At 48.0% G+C, this 21,653-nt stretch overlaps 1 protein-coding gene across 2 annotated transcripts in view; it reads right to left on the reverse strand.

Annotated features, from left to right (window-relative positions):
• Positions 1 to 21,653, reverse strand: part of GDA (guanine deaminase) — a 168,056-nt gene that overhangs the window by 64,391 nt on the left and 82,012 nt on the right. For both annotated transcript variants that reach the window (XM_069763442.1, XM_069763435.1), the window contains exon 2: positions 11,487 to 11,575. Coding sequence is in view for 1 of the 2 variants with exons in the window: in XM_069763435.1 (XP_069619536.1) it covers positions 11,487 to 11,575 (89 nt within the window). In the remaining variant the exon portion in view is untranslated. The remainder of the gene's footprint in view (positions 1 to 11,486; positions 11,576 to 21,653) is intronic.

Genomic DNA, 21,653 nt, shown 5'->3' on the forward strand with positions numbered 1-21,653 from the left:
GGAGCAGTCCTTTCCCAAGAGCTACATGGGGAGGAGCATCCTGTTCTCTATCTGAGTATGAAGCTGTCCTTGTCTCAAAGGAATTACTTAGTCGTAGATAAGGAGCGTTTGGCCATAAAGTGGGCGGTTTACACGTAACTGTACTATCTGCTAGGATGTAAATTTAGACTGATATCCGACCATGCCCCACTTAGATGGATGAGGGAAACGAAGGGTAGAAATGCTAGGGTCACCTGTTGGTTCTTAGCCCTGCAGGACTTCAGTTTCCATGTGAAACATAGGGCCGGGAAGCTGCACGGTAATGCTGATGCCCTATCAAGAATCCCTTGTCTAGTGGGGGAAAGTGCCAAGCCCCATGGCTTTAGGCAGAGGGAGGAGGTCTGTAGCGTGGCTAAAGGTTGTGTAGTCGACGGGAAGTATGTGTCACATAGGTGGCTTGTCACTGTGATGTAACCCGGAGTGTTTTCTTTGATGCACATAACCATGCCTATATATATTTGTTTCAGTACCTGTGATGATGTCATAACCACATGTCTAATCATGTGATGGGTTTCTGGGTGTGTTAGATCCATAAAAGACAGGCCAAGGCTACTTTCACACTAGCGTCGTGCACTGCACGTCGCAATGCGTCGTTTTGCAGAAAAAATGCATCCTGCAAAGTCTGCAGGATGTGTTTTTCTCCATAGGTGTGTATTAGCGACGCATTGCGACGCATTGCCACACGTCGCAACCGTCGTGCGATGGTTGCATCGTGTTGTGGCGGACCGTCCGAACAAAAAAACGTTGCTTGCAACGTTTTTTGAGCGTCGTGTCCGCCATTTCCGACAGCACATGCGCGGCCGGAACTCCGCCACCACCTCCCCGCAACTCACAATGGGGCAGCTGATGCGCTGGAAAAATGCATCCGCTGCCCCCGTTGTGCGGCGCTTCCATAGTATGCGTCGGTACGTCGGCTGTTGTGAATTCTGTTGTCGAACTCCCTCCTGTGGTCGTGAGTGGTACTTCAGCGAGTTCTGTCTATGGGCTCCCTCTGGTGGCTATGAGTGAAGCTGCTGCTTCTGAGGTTCCTTACACAGGTGACGTGGGTTGTCCTTTGGTTGGCTGCTCTATTTAACTCCTCTCAGATCGTTACTCCATGCCAGCTGTCTATGTTTTTGCATTGGTTCAGTTCGCTCCTGGATCTCTCTGGTGACCTGCCTTCTCCTGCAGAAGCTAAGTTCCTGATAGTCATTATTTGTTCACTGTTTTCTTGTCCAGCTGGTTTTCATGATTTTGTCTTGCTAGCTGGAAGCTCTGGGATGCAGAGTGGTCCCTTCGCACCGTGAGTCGGTGCGGAGGTCTTTTTTGCACACTCTGCGTGGTCTTTTGTAGGTTTTTGTGCTGATCGCAAAGTTACCTTTCCTATCCTCTGTCTATTTAGTAAGTCTGGCCTCCCTTTGCTGAAACCTGTTTCATCTCTGCGTTTGTGACTTTCATCTTTACTCACAGTCAATATATGTGGGGGGCTTCCTTTACCTTTGGGGAATTTCTCTGAGGCAAGGTAGGCTTTATTTTCTATCTCTAGGGCTAGATAGTTCTTAGGCTGTGACGAGGCGCCTAGGTCTGGTCAGGAGCCTCCACGGCTATTTTTAGTGTGTGTGATAGGATTAGGGCTTGCGGTCAGCAGAGCTCCCACATCCCAGAGCTCGTCCTGTATGAGGTTTAATTATCAGGTCATTCCCGGTGCTCCTAACCACCAGGTCATAACAGTACAGCTGGCCCAAAGTATTAATGCATCTCAATAGAGGGATAAGAGAACTTCTGAGACCATTTTTTTTTCTTTGCACTGTGTTTTGTCTTTCTTTTCCCCTAGACCTTTGGGTGGTTCAGGACACAGGTATAGATATGTACATTCAAGGTCTGTCCTCTTGTATGGATCATCTCTCTGCAAGGGTACAAGACATTCAAGATTTTGTGGTTCAGAATCCTATGTTAGAGCCTAGAATTCCTATTCCTGACTTATTTTCTGGGGATAGATCTAGGTTCTTGAATTTCAAAAATAATTGTAAACTGTTTCTAGCTTTGAAACCCCGCTCCCCCGGTGACCCCGTTCAACAGGTAAAAATTATTATTTCTTTGTTGCGTGGTGACCCTCAAGACTGGGCATTTTCCCTTGCGCCAGGAGATCCTGCATTGCGTGATGTTGATGCGTTTTTTCTGGCGCTTGGATTGCTTTATGATGAACCTAATTCAGTGGATCAGGCAGAGAAAATCTTGCTGGCTTTGTGTCAGGGTCAGGATGAAACGGAGGTTTACTGTCAAAAGTTTAGAAAGTGGTCTGTGCTTACTCAGTGGAATGAATGTGCCCTGGCGGCAATTTTCAGAAAGGGTCTTTCTGAAGCCCTTAAGGATGTCATGGTGGGATTTCCCACGCCTGCTGGTCTGAATGAGTCTATGTCTTTGGCCATTCAGATCGATCGGCGCATGCGTGAGCGCAAAGCTGTGCACCATCTGGCGGTATTCTCTGAGCATAGGCCTGAGCCTATGCAGTGTGATAGGACTTTGACCAGAGCTGAACGGCAAGAACACAGATGTCGGAATGGGCTGTGTTTTTACTGTGGTGAATCCACTCATGCTATCTCCGATTGTCCTAAGCGCACTAAGCGGTTCGCTAGGTCTGCCACCATTGGTACGGTACAGTCTAAATTTCTTTTGTCCGTTACTCTGATTTGCTCTCTGTTGTCCTATTCTGTAATGGCATTTGTGGATTCAGGCGCTGCCCTGAATTTGATGGACTTGGAGTTTGCCAGGCGCTGTGGTTTTTTCTTGGAGCCCTTGCAGTATCCTATTCCATTGAGAGGAATTGATGCTACGCCTTTGGCCAAGAATAAGCCTCAGTACTGGACTCAATTGACCATGTGCATGGCTCCTGCACATCAGGAGGATATTCGCTTTTTGGTGTTGCATAATCTGCATGATGTGGTCGTTTTGGGGTTGCCATGGCTACAGGTCCATAATCCAGTGTTGGATTGGAAATCTATGTCTGTGTCCAGTTGGGGTTGTCAGGGGGTACATGGTGATGTTCCATTGCTCTCAATTTCACCTTCCACTCCTTCTGAAGTCCCTGAGTTTTTATCAGATTACCAGGATGTATTTGAAGAGCCCAAATCTGGTGCTCTACCTCCTCATAGGGATTGCGACTGTGCTATTGATTTGATTCCTGGTAGTAAGTTTCCTAAGGGCCATCTGTTTAATTTGTCTGTGCCAGAGCATGCCGCTATGCGGAGTTATGTAAAGGAATCCTTGGAGAAGGGTCATATTCGCCCGTCGTCGTCACCATTGGGAGCAGGGTTTTTTTTTGTGGCCAAGAAGGATGGTTCTTTGAGACCTTGTATTGATTACCGCCTTCTTAATAAGATCACAGTCAAATTTCAGTATCCTTTGCCGCTGCTGTCTGATTTATTTGCTCGGATTAAGGGGGCTAGTTGGTTCACAAAGATAGATCTTCGTGGTGGGTATAATCTTGTGCGAATTAAACAGGGTGATGAATGGAAGACGGCATTTAATACGCCCGAGGGCCATTTTGAGTACCTGGTTATGCCATTCGGGCTTTCTAATGCTCCATCTGTGTTTCAGTCCTTTATGCATGACATCTTCCGAGAGTACCTGGATAGATTCATGATTGTATATTTGGATGACATTTTGGTCTTTTCGGATGATTGGGAATCTCATGTGAAGCAGGTCAGAATGGTGTTCCAGGTCCTTCGTGCGAATTCCTTGTTTGTGAAGGGGTCAAAGTGTCTCTTTGGAGTTCAGAAGGTTTCATTTTTGGGTTTCATTTTTTCCTCTTCTACTATCGAGATGGACCCTGTTAAGGTTCAGGCCATTTACGATTGGACTCAGCCGACATCTGTGAAGAGCTTGCAGAAGTTCCTGGGCTTTGCTAATTTTTATGGTCGCTTCATCACTAACTTTTCCAGTGTTGCTAAGCCGTTGACTGATTTGACCAAGAAAGGTGCTGATGTGGTGAATTGGTCCTCTGCGGCTGTAGAGGCTTTTCAGGAGTTGAAGCGTCGTTTTGCTTCTGCCCCTGTGTTGTGCCAGCCAGATGTTTCGCTTCCTTTTCAGGTGGAGGTTGATGCTTCTGAAATTGGAGCAGGGGCTGTTTTGTCGCAAAGAAGTTCTGATGGCTCGGTGATGAAACCCTGTGCCTTCTTTTCTAGAAAATTCTCGCCTGCTGAGCGCAATTATGATGTGGGCAATCGGGAGTTGTTGGCCATGAAGTGGGCATTCAAGGAGTGGCGACATTGGCTTGAAGGAGCTAAACATCGCGTGGTGGTCTTGACGGATCACAAGAATTTAACTTATCTCGAGTCTGCCAAACGATTGAACCCTAGACAGGCTCGATGGTCGCTCTTTTTCTCCCGTTTTGATTTTGTGGTTTCATACCTTCCGGGATCTAAGAATGTGAAGGCTGACGCCCTGTCAAGGAGTTTTGTGCCTGACTCTCCGGGTGTTCCGGAGCCGGTGGGTATTCTTAAAGAAGGGGTAATTTTGTCTGCCATTTCCCCTGATTTGCGGCGTGTGCTGCAAAAGTTTCAGGCTGATAGACCTGACCGTTGTCCTATGGAGAAACTGTTTGTCCCTGATAGATGGACTAGTAGAGTTATCTCGGAGATTTATTGTTCAGTATTGGCTGGTCATCCTGGAATCTTTGGTACCAGAGATTTGGTGGCTAGATCCTTTTGGTGGCCTTCTTTGTCACGGGATGTGCGTTCTTTTGTGCAGTCCTGTGGGATTTGTGCTCGGGCTAAGCCCTGCTGTTCTCGTGCCAGTGGGTTGCTTTTGCCCTTGCCGATCCCGAAGAGGCCCTGGACGCATATTTCCATGGATTTTATTTCTGATCTCCCTGTTTCTCAAACGATGTCGGTCATTTGGGTGGTTTGTGATCGCTTCTCTAAGATGGTCCATTTGGTACCCTTATCTAAACTGCCTTCCTCCTCTGATTTGGTGCCATTGTTTTTCCAGCATGTGGTTCGTTTGCATGGCATTCCAGAGAACATCGTCTCGGACAGAGGTTCCCAGTTTGTTTCAAGGTTTTGGCGGTCCTTTTGCGCTAAAGGTACCTTCACACTAAACGATATCGCTAGCAATCCGTGACGTTGCAGCGTCCTCGCTAGCGATATCGTTTAGTTTGACACACAGCAGCGATCAGAATCCTGCTGTGATGTCGTTGGTCGGGGCTAGAGGGCCAGACCTTTCTTTGGTCGCTGGCTCTCCCGCTGACATCGCTGGATCGGCGTGTGTGACACCGATTCAGCGATGTCTTCACTGGTAACCAAGGTAAACATCGGGTAACTAAGCGCAGGGCCGCGCTTAGTACCCGATGTTTACCCTGGTTACCATCCTAAAAGTAAAAAAAACAAACAGTACATACTTACCTAACGCTGTCTGTCCTCCAGCGCTGTGCTCTGCACTCCTCCTGCACTGGCTGTGAGCGTCGGTCAGCCGGAAAGCAGAGCGGTGACGTCACCGCTCTGCTTTCCGGCCGCTGTGCTCACACAGACAGTACAGGAGGAGTGCAGAGCACAGCGCTGGAGGACAGACAGCGTTAGGTAAGTATGTACTGTTTGTTTTTTTTTACTTTTAGGATGGTAACCAGGGTAAACATCGGGTTACTAAGCGCGGCCCTGCGCTTAGTTACCCGATGTTTACCCTGGTTACCTGCATCGTTGGTCGCTGGAGAGCGGTCTGTGTGACAGCTCTCCAGCGACCAAACAGCGACGCTGCAGCGATCCGGATCGTTGTCGGTATCGCTGCAGCGTCGCTTAATGTGAAGGGGCCTTTAGATGGGCATTGATTTGTCTTTTTCTTCGGCTTTCCATCCTCAGACTAATGGCCAAACCGAACGAACTAATCAGACTTTGGAGACATATCTGAGATGCTTTGTTTCTGCTGATCAGGATGATTGGGTGTCTTTCTTGCCTTTGGCTGAGTTCGCCCTTAATAATCGGGCCAGCTCGGCTACTTTAGTTTCTCTGTTTTTCTGTAATTCTGGTTTCCATCCTCGTTTCTCTTCAGGGCAGGTTGAGTCTTCGGACTGTCCTGGTGTGGATGCGGTGGTGGACAGGTTGCAGCAGATTTGGACTCATGTGGTGGACAATTTGACATTGTCCCAGGAGAAGGCTCAACGTTTCGCTAACTGCCGGCGTTGTGTTGGTCCCCGACTTCGTGTTGGGGATTTGGTTTGGTTGTCATCTCGTCACGTTCCTATGAAGGTTTCCTCTCCTAAGTTTAAGCCTCGTTTCATTGGACCATATAAGATTTCTAAAGTTCTTAATCCTGTGTCATTTCGTTTGGATCTTCCAGCTTCTTTTGCCATCCATAATGTGTTCCATAGGTCGTTGTTGCGGAGATACGTGGCGCCTATGGTTCCCTCCGTTGATCCTCCTGCCCCGGTGTTGGTCGAGGGGGAGTTGGAGTATGTGGTGGAGAAGATTTTGGATTCTCGTGTTTCGAGACGGAAACTCCAATACCTGGTCAAGTGGAAGGGTTATGGTCAGGAAGATAATTCATGGGTTTTTGCCTCTGATGTTCATGCTGCCGATCTTGTTCATGCCTTTCATTTGGCTCATCCTGATCGGCCTGGGGGCTCTGGTGAGGGTTCGGTGACCCCTCCTCAAGGGGAGGGTACTGTTGTGAATTCTGTTGTCGAATTCCCTCCTGTGGTCGTGAGTGGTACTTCAGCGAGTTCTGTCTATGGGCTCCCTCTGGTGGCTATGAGTGAAGCTGCTGCTTCTGAGGTTCCTTACACAGGTGACGTGGGTTGTCCTTTGGTTGGCTGCTCTATTTAACTCCTCTCAGATCGTTACTCCATGCCAGCTGTCTATGTTTTTGCATTGGTTCAGTTCGCTCCTGGATCTCTCTGGTGACCTGCCTTCTCCTGCAGAAGCTAAGTTCCTGATAGTCATTATTTGTTCACTGTTTTCTTGTCCAGCTGGTTTTCATGATTTTGTCTTGCTAGCTGGAAGCTCTGGGATGCAGAGTGGTCCCTCCGCACCGTGAGTCGGTGCGGAGGTCTTTTTTGCACACTCTGCGTGGTCTTTTGTAGGTTTTTGTGCTGATCGCAAAGTTACCTTTCCTATCCTCTGTCTATTTAGTAAGTCTGGCCTCCCTTTGCTGAAACCTGTTTCATCTCTGCGTTTGTGACTTTCATCTTTACTCACAGTCAATATATGTGGGGGGCTTCCTTTACCTTTGGGGAATTTCTCTGAGGCAAGGTGGGCTTTATTTTCTATCTCTAGGGCTAGATAGTTCTTAGGCTGTGACGAGGCGCCTAGGTCTGGTCAGGAGCCTCCACGGCTATTTTTAGTGTGTGTGATAGGATTAGGGCTTGCGGTCAGCAGAGCTCCCACATCCCAGAGCTCGTTCTGTATGAGGTTTAATTATCAGGTCATTCCAGGTGCTCCTAACCACCAGGTCATAACAGTCGGCCCAACAAACTGCGACGGGCCGAGTACGATGCTAGTGTGAAAGTAGCCTAATGCTTAGCACAGGAGGTGTGTGTGTGAAGGTGAAAGCCTCCAGAGTGTGTTAAGGCTCCTGTACTGAGCCTGAAGGACTGGACACTTGTATTTTCTTTTCCTGAGCTAAAGACTATTTGTTTACTGTTATTTACTATGTGGTTTATGGAGCAATAAACCCTTGAACTTTTAATGGAGCGTGCCTCCTGAGTGTCAGCCGTCGCACCTGATGCTTTATCCAGCATAACAAAAATAAAACATAACAGCTTTTCTTCAGCCAAATCAAATAGTAATCCACACAGTCCTTTTTTCAGAGTAGGCACAGTACATTAACATAGTTGTACAGTACTCACACCACAGCACAGGCATTAGCTATCCCAGTTTGTAAACCAACACTAGCTTCTATCCAGCTCCACTACCACAGAGATGTGTTCACCTCCCTGACAGCTGACAGTTCCTGGTCTCTCACCAACTTCAGCACAAAGACTGCTCAGCCTCCCTAGCTGCCGAACACCAAATTAATTCAGGGCTTGGCTCTACTAATTGCTAGTCAAATGAACGTAACTGGGACTATATATATATATATATATATATATATATATATATATATACTGCTCAAAAAAATAAAGGGGAACACTAAATTTCCACATCCTAGATATCACTGAATGAAATATTTCAGTTGTAAATCTTTATTCATTACATAGTGGAATGTGTTGAGCACACTGAAATAGGAAAATTATTAACGTAAATCACAACTAATATCCCACGGAGGTCTAGAGTTGGAATGATGCCCAAAATCAAAGTGGAAAATGAAGTTACAGGCTGATCCAACTTCAGTGGAAATGCCTCAAGACAAGGAAATGATGCCCAGTAGTCTGTGTGGCCTCAACGTGCCTGTATGACCTCCCTACAATGCCTGGGCATGCTCATGATGAGTCGGCAGATGGTCTCCTGAGGGATCTCCTCCCAGACCTGGACTAAAGCATGTGCCAACTCCTAGACAGTCTGTGGTGCAACGTGACGCTGGTGGATGGTGCAAGACATGATGTCTCAGATGTGTTCAATTGATTCAGGTCTGGGGAATGGGCGGGCCAGTCCATAGCTTCAATGCCTTCATCTTGCAGGAACTGCTGACACACTCCAGTCACATGAGGTCTGGCATTGTCTTGCATTATGAGGAACCGAGAGCCAACTCTACCAACATATGGTCTCACAAGGGGTCTGAGGATCTCATCTCGGTACCTTATGGCAGTCAGGCTACCTCTGGTGAGCACATGGAGGGCTGTGCGGCCCTCCAAAGAAATGCCACCCCACACCATTACTGACCCACTGCCAAACCGGTGATGCTGAAGGATGTTGCAGGCAGCAGATCACTCTTCACGGTGTCTCCAGACTCTGTCATGTCTGTCACATGTGCTCAGTGTGAACCTGCTTTCATCTGTGAAGAGCACAGGGTGCCAGTGGCGAAATTGGCAATCCTGGTGTTCTGTGGCAAACGCCAAGCATCCTGCACGGTGTTGAGCAGTGAGCAAAACCCCCATCTGTGGATGTTGGGTGCTCAGACAATCCTCATGTAGACGGTTTCTAACTGTTTGTGCAGACACATGTACATTTGTGGCCTGTTGGAGGTCATTTTGCAAGGCTCTGGCAGTGCTCCTCCTGTTCCTCCTTGCACAAAGGCTGAGGTAGCGGTCCTGCTGCTGGGTTGTTGCCCTCCTACGGCCCCCTCCACATCTCCTGGTGTACTGGCCTGTCTCCTGGTAGCGCCTCCAGCCTCTGGACACTACGCTGACAGACACAGCAAACCTTCTTGCCACAGCGCGCATTGATGTGCCATTCCGGATGAACTGCACTACATGAGCCCCTTGTGTGGGTTGTAGAGTCCATCTCATGCTACCACGAGTGTGAAAGCACAACCAACATTCAAAAGTGACCAAAACTTCAGCCAGAAAGCATTGGTACTGAGATGTGGTCTGTGGTCCCCACCTGCAGAACCACTCCTTTATTGAGTGTGTCCTGATAATTGCCAATAATTTCCTTATTCTATTTGCACAACAACATGTGAAATTGATTGTCAATCAGTGATGCTTCCTAAGTGAACAGATTGATTTCACAGAAGTTTGATTTACTTGGAGTTATATCCTGTTGTTTAAGGGTTTCCAAAAAAATTTTTGAGCAGTGTGTGTATATGGTATATATATATATACAGTGGGGCAAAAAAGTATTTAGTCAGTCAGCAATAGTGCAAGTTCCACCACTTAAAAAGATGAGAGGCGTCTGTAATTTACATCATAGGTAGACCTCAACTATGGGAGACATACTGAGAAAAAAAAATCCAGAAAATCACATTGTCTGTTTTTTTAACATTTTATTTGCATATTATGGTGGAAAATAAGTATTTGGTCAGAAACAAAATTTCATCTCAATACTTTGTAATATATCCTTTGTTGGCAATGACAAAGGTCAAACGTTTTCTGTAAGTCTTCACAAGGTTGCCACACACTGTTGTTGGTATGTTGGCCCATTCCTCCATGCAGATCTCCTCTAGAGCAGTGATGTTTTTGGCTTTTCGCTTGGCAACACGGACTTTCAACTCCCTCCAAAGGTTTTCTATAGGGTTGAGATCTGGAGACTGGCTAGGCCACTCCAGGACCTTGAAATGCTTCTTACGAAGCCACTCCTTCGTTGCCCTGGCGGTGTGCTTTGGATCATTGTCATGTTGAAAGACCCAGCCACGTTTCATCTTCAATGCCCTTGCTGATGGAAGGAGGTTTGCACTCAAAATCTCACTATACATGGCCCCATTCATTCTTTCATGTACCCGGATCAGTCGTCCTAGCCCCTTTGCAGAGAAACAGCCCCAAAGCATGATGTTTCCACCACCATGCTTTACAGTAGGTATGGTGTTTGATGGATGCAACTCAGTATTCTTTTTCCTACAAACACGACAAGTTGTGTTTCTACCAAACAGTTCCAGTTTGATTTCATCAGACCATAGGACATTCTCCCAAAACTCCTCTGGATCATCCAAATGCTCTCTAGCAAACTTCAGACGGGCCCGGACATGTACTGGCTTAAGCAGTGGGACACGTCTGGCACTGCAGGATCTGAGTCCATGGTGGCGTAGTGTGTTACTTATGGTAGGCCTTGTTACATTGGTCCCAGCTCTCTGCAGTTTATTCACTAGGTCCCCCCGCGTGGTTCTGGGATTTTTGCTCACCGTTCTTGTGAACATTCTGACCCCACGGGGTGGGATTTTGCGTGGAGCCCCAGATCGAGGGAGATTATCAGTGGTGTTGTATGTCTTCCATTTTCTAATTATTGCTCCCACTGTTGATTTCTTCACTCCAAGCTGGTTGGCTATTGCAGATTCAGTCTTCCCAGCCTGGTGCAGGGCTACAATTTTGTTTCTGGTGTCCTTTGACAGCTCTTTGGTCTTCACCATAGTGGAGTTTGGAGTCAGACTGTTTGAGGGTGTGCACAGGTGTCTTTTTATACTGATAACAAGTTTAAACGGGTGCCATTACTACAGGTAATGAGTGGAGGAAAGAGGAGACTCTTAAAAAAGAAGTTACAGGTCTGTGAGAGCCAGAAATCTTGATTGTTTGTTTCTGACCAAATACTTATTTTCCACCATAATATGCAAAAAAATGATAAAAAAACAGACAATGTGATTTTCTTGATTTTTTTTTCTCAGTTTGTCTCCCATAGTTGAGGTCTACCTATGATGTAAATTACAGACGCCTCTCATCTTTTTAAGTGGTGGAACTTGCACTATTGCTGACTGACTAAATACTTTTTTGCCCCACTGTATATATATATATATATATATAAATATATATATATAATTATGTGTGTGCTTATATATTATACATATTGTATTTGTTTTAAAAAGGTCCATATACTACTTAACAGAGAAAACTTGTATCGTAATCACCATTGCAAGTATGTCACAAAATTAGTATTTTAATAATGGATACTAACTTCTTGCCAAGTTCTCGAATGTTGCTTTCATCAAACACCCATTTCTGAGACAATATTGATTGTTTCTGGGCATCTTCAAAGAACAAAATCTAGAAAAAAACAAGGTGCACATTTGAACTCAAGTCATCAGTTTTACAGAATATTTACATTATATTATTATTTTTCTTGTCTACCCTGTACATATAAATTTTATAACAGACACACAACATGCTGAATATATCTTAATGAAGACTACATAAATACAGTGTAGTTCATTGAATATGTGAGGCCCTGACACAAACTATGGGGCAGAGTCAACTTTCTGCGATGACAATGCATATTCTTGATGAATTGTATTTTAATAAATCTTATCTGTCAGACCACAAAAATGGCATGTCTAGCATCAATAGTAATCTACAGGTAGAAAAAAAGGATAAGAGGTTACCACACTTTGTAGGTTGGAAGTCCATGGGAGGAGAACCAGCTTTCGCTGGTGTGGCTCAGCAACAGCAGTGAAGAGTGAAAAGAGTGGCACTTCCATAGGTGAAATAAAAGCACTATATTATTTCTTTAAACTGTAAAACGCGACATATAAAGAGAAAAAACTGATGCGTTTCTGGCGTCCCAGACTCCCTAAATCATATTATAGCACTGAAATGGCAGTGGTCCTGTTTTAACTAAACAGTCAATTACAAAAGGGCTGAACATGACATGTGTAATTAGCAGGTGTGCAGGAGCATGCAATGGAATAGAAAAAGTAACCAATCAATACATATATAATAGAGATCTATCCTCTAGTTCATACACATGAAATATTTTGCTATCCAAGAGACATGGAACATACAGTAGTGTACATAGAATGACAAATTTATATATATAAAAGAGATCGCTCCGATAATTCATGCCTTTGAGATGTTTGCTATCTAAATTTAGTATCCAAAATGCCTCTCGCAGCATAAGGCCTTTTCACCAACTACCTCCTCTTGGCACTCTTTCAATACCAAAGAATTTTAAGTGTGTTAACAAACTAGTGTGCTGATTTGACTAGGCATTGCTCTATGTTGCAAGACACTGTTCACATTGATTGCGATGTTATATCATGAAAATGCTCAGATACAAAAAAGAATGCAAAAAAACAAAGTGCTGTGTGTATTTGGTGGCAAAATGCACACAACAGTCTAAGGGCTCTCTCACACGACCATTTCTACGGTACATGTGGTGACCGTTTTTACAAATACAGTACAGAACAACAGTTTGGACACACCTTCTCATTTAAAGATTTTTCTGTATTTTCATGACTATGAAAATTGTACATTAACACTGAAGGCATCAAAATTTTGAATTAACACATGTGGAATTATATACTTAACAAACAAGTGTGAAACAACTGAAATTGTGTCTTATATTCTTGGTTCTTCAAAGTAGCCACATTTTACTTTGATGACTGCTTTGCACACTCTTGGCATTCTCTTGATGAGCTTAAAGAGGTAGTCACCGGGAATGGTTTTCACTTCACAGGTGTGCCCTGTCAGGTTTAATAAGTGGCATTTCTTGCCTTATAAATGGGGTTGGGACCATCAGTTGTGTTGTGCAGAAGTCTGGTGGATACACAGCTGAAAGTACTACTGAATAGACTGTTAGAATTTGTATTACGGCAAGAAAAAAAGCAGCTAAGTAAAGAAAAACGAGTGGCCATCATTACTTTAAGAAATGAAGGTCAGTCAGTCTGAAAAATTAGGAAAACTTTAAAAGTGTCCCTAAGTGCAGTGGCAAAAACCATCAAGCGCTACAAAGAAGTTGGCTCACATGAGGACCACCCCAGGAAAGGAAGACCAAGAGTCACCTCTGCTTCAGAGGGTAAGTTTATCCAAGACGCTAGCCCCAGAAATCACAGGTTAACAGAATCTCAGATAAGAGACCAGGTGTTAGGTGTCGAGTTCCCGCCTCTGCACAGGGGGAATCTCGAACCATCTCTGCTGCGATCTCCCATTCTTCTCCAGCTGCAGTGGAGTCTGCTCAGCAGAGACGTCGGTCCCAGCGTCTTGCTCAGTTTCACTTTGTGCATAGGGTTGCTGCTGCTTTTCCAGCTTCTGCCATTGGAGCCAGTGCTGGGCAGCGGCGAGCAGACGCTTCTGAGACTAAGTCCTACTTTGCACACACTGATCATGCCCAGGGCAAGATCTCTCAGTGGAGATCTAGGGTCACATGTTCAGGTACTGCAGCGTCTTCCATTGGTCCTTCTCACGGAAGGTCCTGGAGGTACTAGGACTAAGTTCTGCTTTGCACTCTGAGCATGCCCGGGGCAAGATCTCTCAGTGGAGATCTGGGGTCACATGCTCTGGTACTGCAGCAATTCCATTGGTCCTTCTTTGAAAGGTCCTATACGTGCTGCAGCTATTTAAGGCTCGCATGGCCCACGGCCATGCGCTAGTGTACATTTGTAAACGTGTGTGTGTTGTGAGTGAAAGTCGCTCTTTAAATAACCCTCCCTATTGGATGACTGTTCGCGGAAGGTGTATGATTGCTATCTAGCACCCGACTTATCCAACAGCACGTTACACACTAATACAGCGTCTAGTTGCTGTGTCCGCCAGTGCGGCGCCGTGCGCTTTCACAGCGCTTTCCTGACCCAAGCCTGGGCGGTTAGTGGCATCCGCCAGTGCGGCACCGCACGCACTCTCGTGCATTCCTTTGTTATTATTTTGGTTACACTGACACCCCAGTTGCGGTGTCGCCCGCAAGTAGTCTCCACACACTCAGATCTCAAGTCTTAGGACTGAGCTCGGAGACTCCTTGCTTGTGCTCTTGTGTGCGGTACCGCGGCTCTGTGACTTAACAGGGTTTGCTTCCTTCACACAGGGTGAAGTTAACCCATGTGTATTCACATTGTACCGCCATATAGTCCATCATTACTTGGCAGCAGATTCAATCTCTGCACGGTGGACCCCGGGCTGCGAACGCACCTTATTCTACCTATCTTATTATTTCTAGCCGGGATTCCGAATACATATCAACAAAATCTGGGAAAGAATACTAGTGTATATGATAATAACCCAGATTATATTTATAATCGCTCCAAAAACTGAATCCAAAAAAAGGGAGGAGGACCAGGAGCATATAGTAAAGGTATATATAAGAAAATCTTTATTAATACAAAAATGTTAAAAATTGGACATCAGTAATCGTCACATGTATTCCACAGCATAGCATAGAAAGGGGAAAAAAACACACACCCTACATCTCACCACCCCTACATTGTAAAGAATGGTCATATAGGTAGCTATAAACGGTGGACACCATATAGCTGAAGGTAATTGCATGGGAAGAAGGACACTACTGTGCTAGGACCTAGCAAAAGGTATAGAGCAAGTGCACAATAACGGCTATAGTAAACTAGCTATTGAACCCGTTCTACGCCCGGGTGGCTAGCATCTATATTGGTATATGGTCTCCATCCTGGTATGTGCTGCTCCATCCTGCGTCCCCATCCTGTCATGAGCTGCTCCATCCTGCGTCCCCATCCTGACATGTGCTGCACCCATCCTGCACCCCCATTCTGACATGTGCTGCTCCCATCCTGCACCCCCATTCTGACATGTGCTGCTCCATCCTTGCGTCCCCATCCTGTCATGTGCTGCACCCATCCTGCGCCCCCATCCTGCCATGTGTTGCACCCATCCTGCGCCCCCATCCTGCCATGTGTTGCACCCATCTTGCGCCCCCATTCTGTCATGTGTTGCACCCATCCTGCACCCCCATTCTGTCATGTGCTGCTTCCATCCTGCGCCCCCATTGTGACATGTGCTGCTCCCATCCTGCGCCCCCATTCTGACATGTTCTGCACCCATCCTGCGCCTCCATTCTGACATGTTCTGCACCCATCTTGCGCCCCCATTCTGTCATGTGTTACACCCATCCTGCGCCCCCATTCTGTCATGTGCTGCTCCCATCCTGCGCTCCCATTGTGACATGTGCTGCACCCATCCTGCGCCTCCATTCTGACATGTTCTGCACCCATCCTGCGCCTCCATTCTGTCATTTGCTGCTCCCATCCTGTCATGTGCTGCTCCCATCCTGTGCCCCCGTTCTGTCATGTGCTGCTCCCATCCTGTGCTCCCGTTCTTTCATGTGCTGCTCCCATCCTGCGCCCCTGTTCTGTCATGTGCTGCTCCCATCCTGCGCCCGTTCTGTCATGTGCTGCTGCCATCCTGCGCCCCCGTTCTGTCATGTGCTGCTCCCATCCTGCACCCCAGTTCTGTCATGTGCTGCTCCCATCCTACGACCGTTCTGTCATGTGCTGCTCCCATCCTGCGCCCCTGTTCTGTCATGTGCTGCTCCCATCCTGTGCCCATTCTGTCATGTGCTGCTCCCATCCTGCGCCCGTTCTGTCATGTGCTGGTGCCATCCTGCGCCCCCGTTCTGTCATGTGCTGCTCCCATCCTGCGCCCCCGTTCTGTCATGTGCTGCTGCCATCCTGCGTCCCCGTTCTGTCATGTGCTGCTCCCATCCTGCTCTCCTGTTCTGTCATGTGCTGCTCCCATCCTGCACCCGTTCTGTCATGTGCTGCTGCCATCCTGCGCCCGTTCTGTCATGTGCTGCTCCCATCCTGCGCCCGTTCTGTCATGTGCTGCTGCCATCCTGCGCCCGTTCTGTCATGTGCTGCTGCCATCCTGCGCCCATTCTGTCATGTGCTGCTGCCATCCTGCGCCCGTTCTGTCATGAGCTGCTGCCATCCTGCGCCCGTTCTGTCATGTGCTGCTTCCATCCTGCGCCCGTTCTGTCATGCGCTGCTGCCATCCTGCGCCCGTTCTGTCATGTGCTGCTGCCATCCTGCGCCCGTTCTGTCATGTGCTGCTGCCATCCTGCGCCCGTTCTGTCATGTGCTGCTGCCATCCTGCGCCCGTTCTGTCATGTGCTGCAGCCATCCTGCGCCCGTTCTGTCATGTGCTGCTGCCATCCTGCGCCCGTTCCGTCATGTGCTGCTGCCATCCTGTGCCCGTTCTGTCATGTGCTGCTGCCATCCTGCGCCTGTTCTGTCATGTGCTGCTGCCATCCTGCGCCCGTTCTGTCATGTGCTGCTGCCATCCTGCGCCCCCGTTCTGTCATGTGCTGCTCCCATCCTGCGCCACCATTGTATTATATGCCCCCATAAGATGCTCCATTATATATGCCCCGTATGCTGCTGCCATATATAAAAAAAAAAAAATACCATACTCCCCTATCGTCGCTGGGCGCCGAGTGCTGGGGGGCCTGAGCAGGCGGGGACACCGGCGCGCTGTGGGGGTCAGGTGCCGGAGTCACCGCTAGCTCAGGCCCCCAGCACTTGCTATACTCACCTGTCTGTCCCTTTCCAGCGCTGCGCGCCGCCATCTTCCGGGTCCTCTGCTGTGACTGTTCAGTCAGAGGGCGGCGCCGGTGCGCATTAAGCGCGTTATCGCGCCCTCTGAACTGGGAACGTCACAGCAGAGGACCCGGGAGACGGAGCCGCACACAGCGCTGGAACGGGGGACAGGTGAATATACTTACCCTCCTGGCGGTCCCTGACTCTCCGGTGGAGATCGCGGTGTGCGTTCAGTGTTTACGCATACCGTGATCTCCTGGGAGCGTCACTCTGTGAGGCCCAGACTGCGCCGGCGCTTGCACTTGCGCAGTCTATAAAGGCTTCGGACAGAGTGACGCTCCCAGCGTTATATTATAGATAACCCTTGTCACAGCAGTAAAACCTAAATTGTATGCTTACCCATGCGGAGGGGGGAGAGAGGTGAAGGGGTCCCGCCGGTAGGTAAGCCCCGACGCTCGTTTCACAGCGTGAACACGCCGCTTCCTCAAGGGGATATGTGATCTAGTGGAGCAGGACCTGTCTATAACCCCCCTGACCTCTGTCACATGTCCGGCAGCCGCCAATCCCAGTGGCGCTGTCGGCACATGCGCACTGCGGTGGGGAAGCCTGACAGGAGGACCTGGCGTCCAGCTGTGCACAGAGGCCAGGAAAACAAGTTCCGGACCTGCGCACAGGGCACAGAGGACGCCCGCCCACATGTCAGAGCCGCCTGCACGCAGGGCGATGCGCACGGCCACAGGGGGGCGTGCCGTAATATTACATTGTGGAAAAAAGGGGTAAGTGATGAAACAGAATGGCAAACAATACATCGGCGCCGCAAACCCACATATGAATATGGCCATACTGGAAATGTATACAGACATCTGTGACAGATATAACCCGGTATAAATAATAATAAAAACAGTTCATAGTGTAGTCCATCTTTGAACCAGGGTCACATGACGTGTAGTGCAGATCATTCCATAGGCTTTGGGAGAGCGCTTGATGATCAATACCCTTCAAGAATCATCCACACATGCAGCGGGCTCAGATGATGATGGCGGCTGTTAATAAATGGGTAACGCGACCAAGGAGGAGGAGGACCAAAAAACAGGACTCACATAAAGGTAATTACTGATAATAAAAGAAAAAGAAAAAGAGCACGTTAAAAACGAGATAAAAACAAAACCAAGACCCACCGGAGGGATCCTAATGATAAATAAAGATGGAGCACACCACTAAGAGAAAGAAGCACAATAGACTAGAGGTAGGGAGCGAAACTAAAGGTACCGTCACACTAGACGATATCGCTAGCAATCCGTGACGTTGCAGCGTCCTCGCTAGCGATATCGTCCAGTGTGACAGGCAGCAGCGATCAGGCCCCTGTTGTGCTGTCGCTGGTCGGGGAAGAAAGTCCAGAACTTTATTTGGTCGCTGGACTCCCCGTAGACATCGCTGAATCGGCGTGTGTGACACCGATTCAGCGATGTCTTCGCTGGTAACCAGGGTAAACATCGGGTAACTAAGCGCAGGGCCGCGCTTAGTAACCCGATGTTTACCCTGGTTACCATCGTTAAAGTAAAAAAAACAAACGCTACATACTTACCTACCGCTGTCTGTCCTCGGCGCTCTGCTTCTCTGGTCTGGCTGTGAGCACAGCGGCCGGAAAGCAGAGCGGTGACGTCACCGCTCTGCTTTCCGGCTGCCCGGCGCTCACAGCCAGACCAGAGAAGCAGAGCGCCGAGGACAGACAGCGGTAGGTAAGTATGTAGCGTTTGTTTTTTTACTTTTTAGGATGGTAACCAGGGTAAACATCGGGTAACTAAGTGCGGCCCTGCGCTTAGTAACCCGATGTTTACCCTGGTTACCTGGGACCTCGGGATCGTTGGTCGCTGGACAGCTGTCTGTGTGACAGCTCTCCAGCGACCAAACAGCGACGCTGCAGCGATCCGGATCGTTGTCGGTATCGCTGCAGCGTCGCTAAGTGTGACGGTACCTTAAGGGATTCGTTAAGACCTTTAGGGGTCACGGTATCGAGCATAACGATCCACTAAAGGTACCGTCACACTAGACGATGTGACGTTGCAGCGTCCTCGCTAGCGATATCGTCCAGTGTGACAGTCAGCAGCGATCAGGCCCCTGCTGTGCTGTCGCTGGTCGGGGAAGAAAGTCCAGAACTTTATTTGGTCGCTGGACTCCCCGCAGACATCGCTGAATCGGCGTGTGTGACACCGATTCAGCGATGTCTTCACTGGTAACCAGGGTAAACATCGGGTAACTAAGCGCAGGGCCGCGCTTAGTAACCCGATGTTTACCCTGGTTACCATCCTAAAAGTAAAAAAAACAAACACTACATACTTACCTACAGCCGTCTGTCCTCCAGCGCTGTGCTCTGCTCTCCTCCTGCACTGACTGTGAGCGTCGGTCAGCCGGAAAGCAGAGCGGTGACGTCACCGCTCTGCTTTCCGGCCGCTGTGCTCACACAGACAGTACAGGAGGAGTGCAGAGCACAGCGCTGGAGGACAGACGGCTGTAGGTAAGTATGTACTGTTTGTTTTTTTTACTTTTAGGATAGTAACCAGGGTAAACATCGGGTTACTAAGCGCGGCCCTGCGCTTAGTTACCCGATGTTTACTCTGGTTACCGGCATCGTTGGTCGCTGGAGAGCGATCTGTGTGACAGCTCTCCAGGGACCAAACAGCGACGCTGCAGCGATCCGGATCGTTGTCGGTATCGCTGCAGCGTCGCTAAGTGTGACGGTACCTTTAGTTTCAATCTGTGCTAATCGTTTTTTATTGTCCCCACCTCTAACACCCAGATGGAGCACATCAATCCCCCTCACCTTAAGCAATTTCTCGTTGCAGTTATGATGTAACTTGAAGTGACGGGGGATTGTTTTGAGATCCACCACCGCGTACACCGTCCTGGCCGCGCCAATGTCCTGCACATGCTGCCGTACGCGAACTCTAAGTTCGCGAGTAGTAAGACCAACGTATATCCTGGGGCACGGACAGGTAGCATAATATATAACATTAGTAGTGCCGCAGGATATACGTTGTCTGATTTGGAATACTTTGGAACCATCACTAGAGGTGAAGTCAGAGCAGCGCAGGACATTGGCGCAGGCAAGACATATTGCTAAGATTGGTGCCTCTTCTGGGGGTCATGAGGGGAAAGGCACCCAGGGCAGCACACAGGGAAGGCTCAACCTGAAGAACAGGCCAATGCTTTTTCAAAATAGACCGCCACGTAGTGATCTATTGCACCCTAATGCCCGACGCCGTACTGTGGGTGGGGATGAACGTATCAGATTTATCTCCACCTACAATCATGAATGGGAGAGTATGCGGTCTATTTTGAAAAAGCATTGGCCTGTTCTTCAGGTTGAGCCTTCCCTGTGTGCTGCCCTGGGTGCCTTTCCCCTCATGACCCCCAGAAGTGGCACCAATCTTAGTATTTTAATGTTTTACATTGTTATGTGATAGAGTTGTGTTCTGCCCAGCAACAGGAAGTGAGAAGGTATGGATAGAGTTATCAGGTTAACAGTTGGGACTAGCACAGAGAGGTAGGGGCTGTGTAGCAAGATGAGAGAGGACTTCCTGCTAGTGAGTCAGACAGAGCCTGGCTTGCAGTTAGAAAAGACGTTTGGTCTGAGTACTCAGCAGAGCTACATGTGTTGGGTGTGCCCAAAGTGAGTGGAGACCGAGACAGTGGATAGCGAGATCCAGAGTATAGAAAGGAATAGTGACAGAAGGTCACAGTGATGCACCGGAGATGAGTCCTGTGACAGGATACCTAGCAGTACGACCCTGAGTTGGCAAGACAGAGAGGTAATGGGCCAGGATGGAACAGGGAACGTGAGATGAAGAGAGTGCCCTGGGCAGTAGTACCAAGGCATCAGCAAGTAAAGAAGTTAAAAGGGTATTCCATCTCCAAGATCCTATCCCAATATATAGTAGGTGTCATAATAATATCAGCAAATACCTCCAATTAGAAATGCACATAAGGAAAAAGACATAAATCAAATTAACTATATTACATTTATAACTGAAGGAATTTGCTAATATTATCATTATTACATGTACTACATATTGGGATAGGATCTTGGAGATGGGAACACGCCTTTAAGTAGCAACCATAGTGGTAAACCAGTTCCCCGATGGCAGGGATTACGGACCATGATGACCTTCTCTCCAGCCCCAGGCAGATTTATGGGGACCACAGTGCGTGGACTAGCAGCTGTGTTTTGATGGCCACCAGCATTCTAATTTCTTCTTGCTCTGCGAGCATGCGCACGCAGTGTTCACTACTGAATGCTGAGGTGTGTGCAATGAAATTCCTGGGTGGACTTAGCACACAATTTGTCCTGCCCCTGAAGGATGGTATAAACATCCAAATGGCCCTTGGTAGACAAAAGGTTACCCACCCCTGCCCTAAGGGAAAGAAGGATTGTTGACATATAGGACTCTCATTTAATGGACGGTGGACGGGGTTACTGTTATTGGGGACCAGAGATACTTCCGAAGTACTGCGTTGGGTAGTGATGAAGGTAGAGATGCTTGATGAGAAAGAGGCAAGTCAGCCTAGAGAGCCTTACACCATCTGTTCCTGGCCAGCCAAAGTCATCGGAATCATGGGGCTTGCAAGACAAAGCCTGTAGACAAAGCCCGCACACAAATCCAGGACCTCCAACTTCATGTAGCATGTTGGGACATTAAATTTGAGTACCTCGCCCACGGCTTCCGTCCCACGCCATGCTACAAAGGTGCAAACACATCTAGTGACAAAAGCAAGAGTGGAATGAGCATGATCAGCAATAGATTTTAGATTTAGATTTAGATTTGAAGATATTTGTAGTATTTGCCATT

This window comes from Ranitomeya imitator, chromosome 1 (assembly GCF_032444005.1).
Source record: "Ranitomeya imitator isolate aRanImi1 chromosome 1, aRanImi1.pri, whole genome shotgun sequence".
In the NCBI taxonomy this organism is placed as follows: Eukaryota; Metazoa; Chordata; class Amphibia; order Anura; family Dendrobatidae; genus Ranitomeya; species Ranitomeya imitator.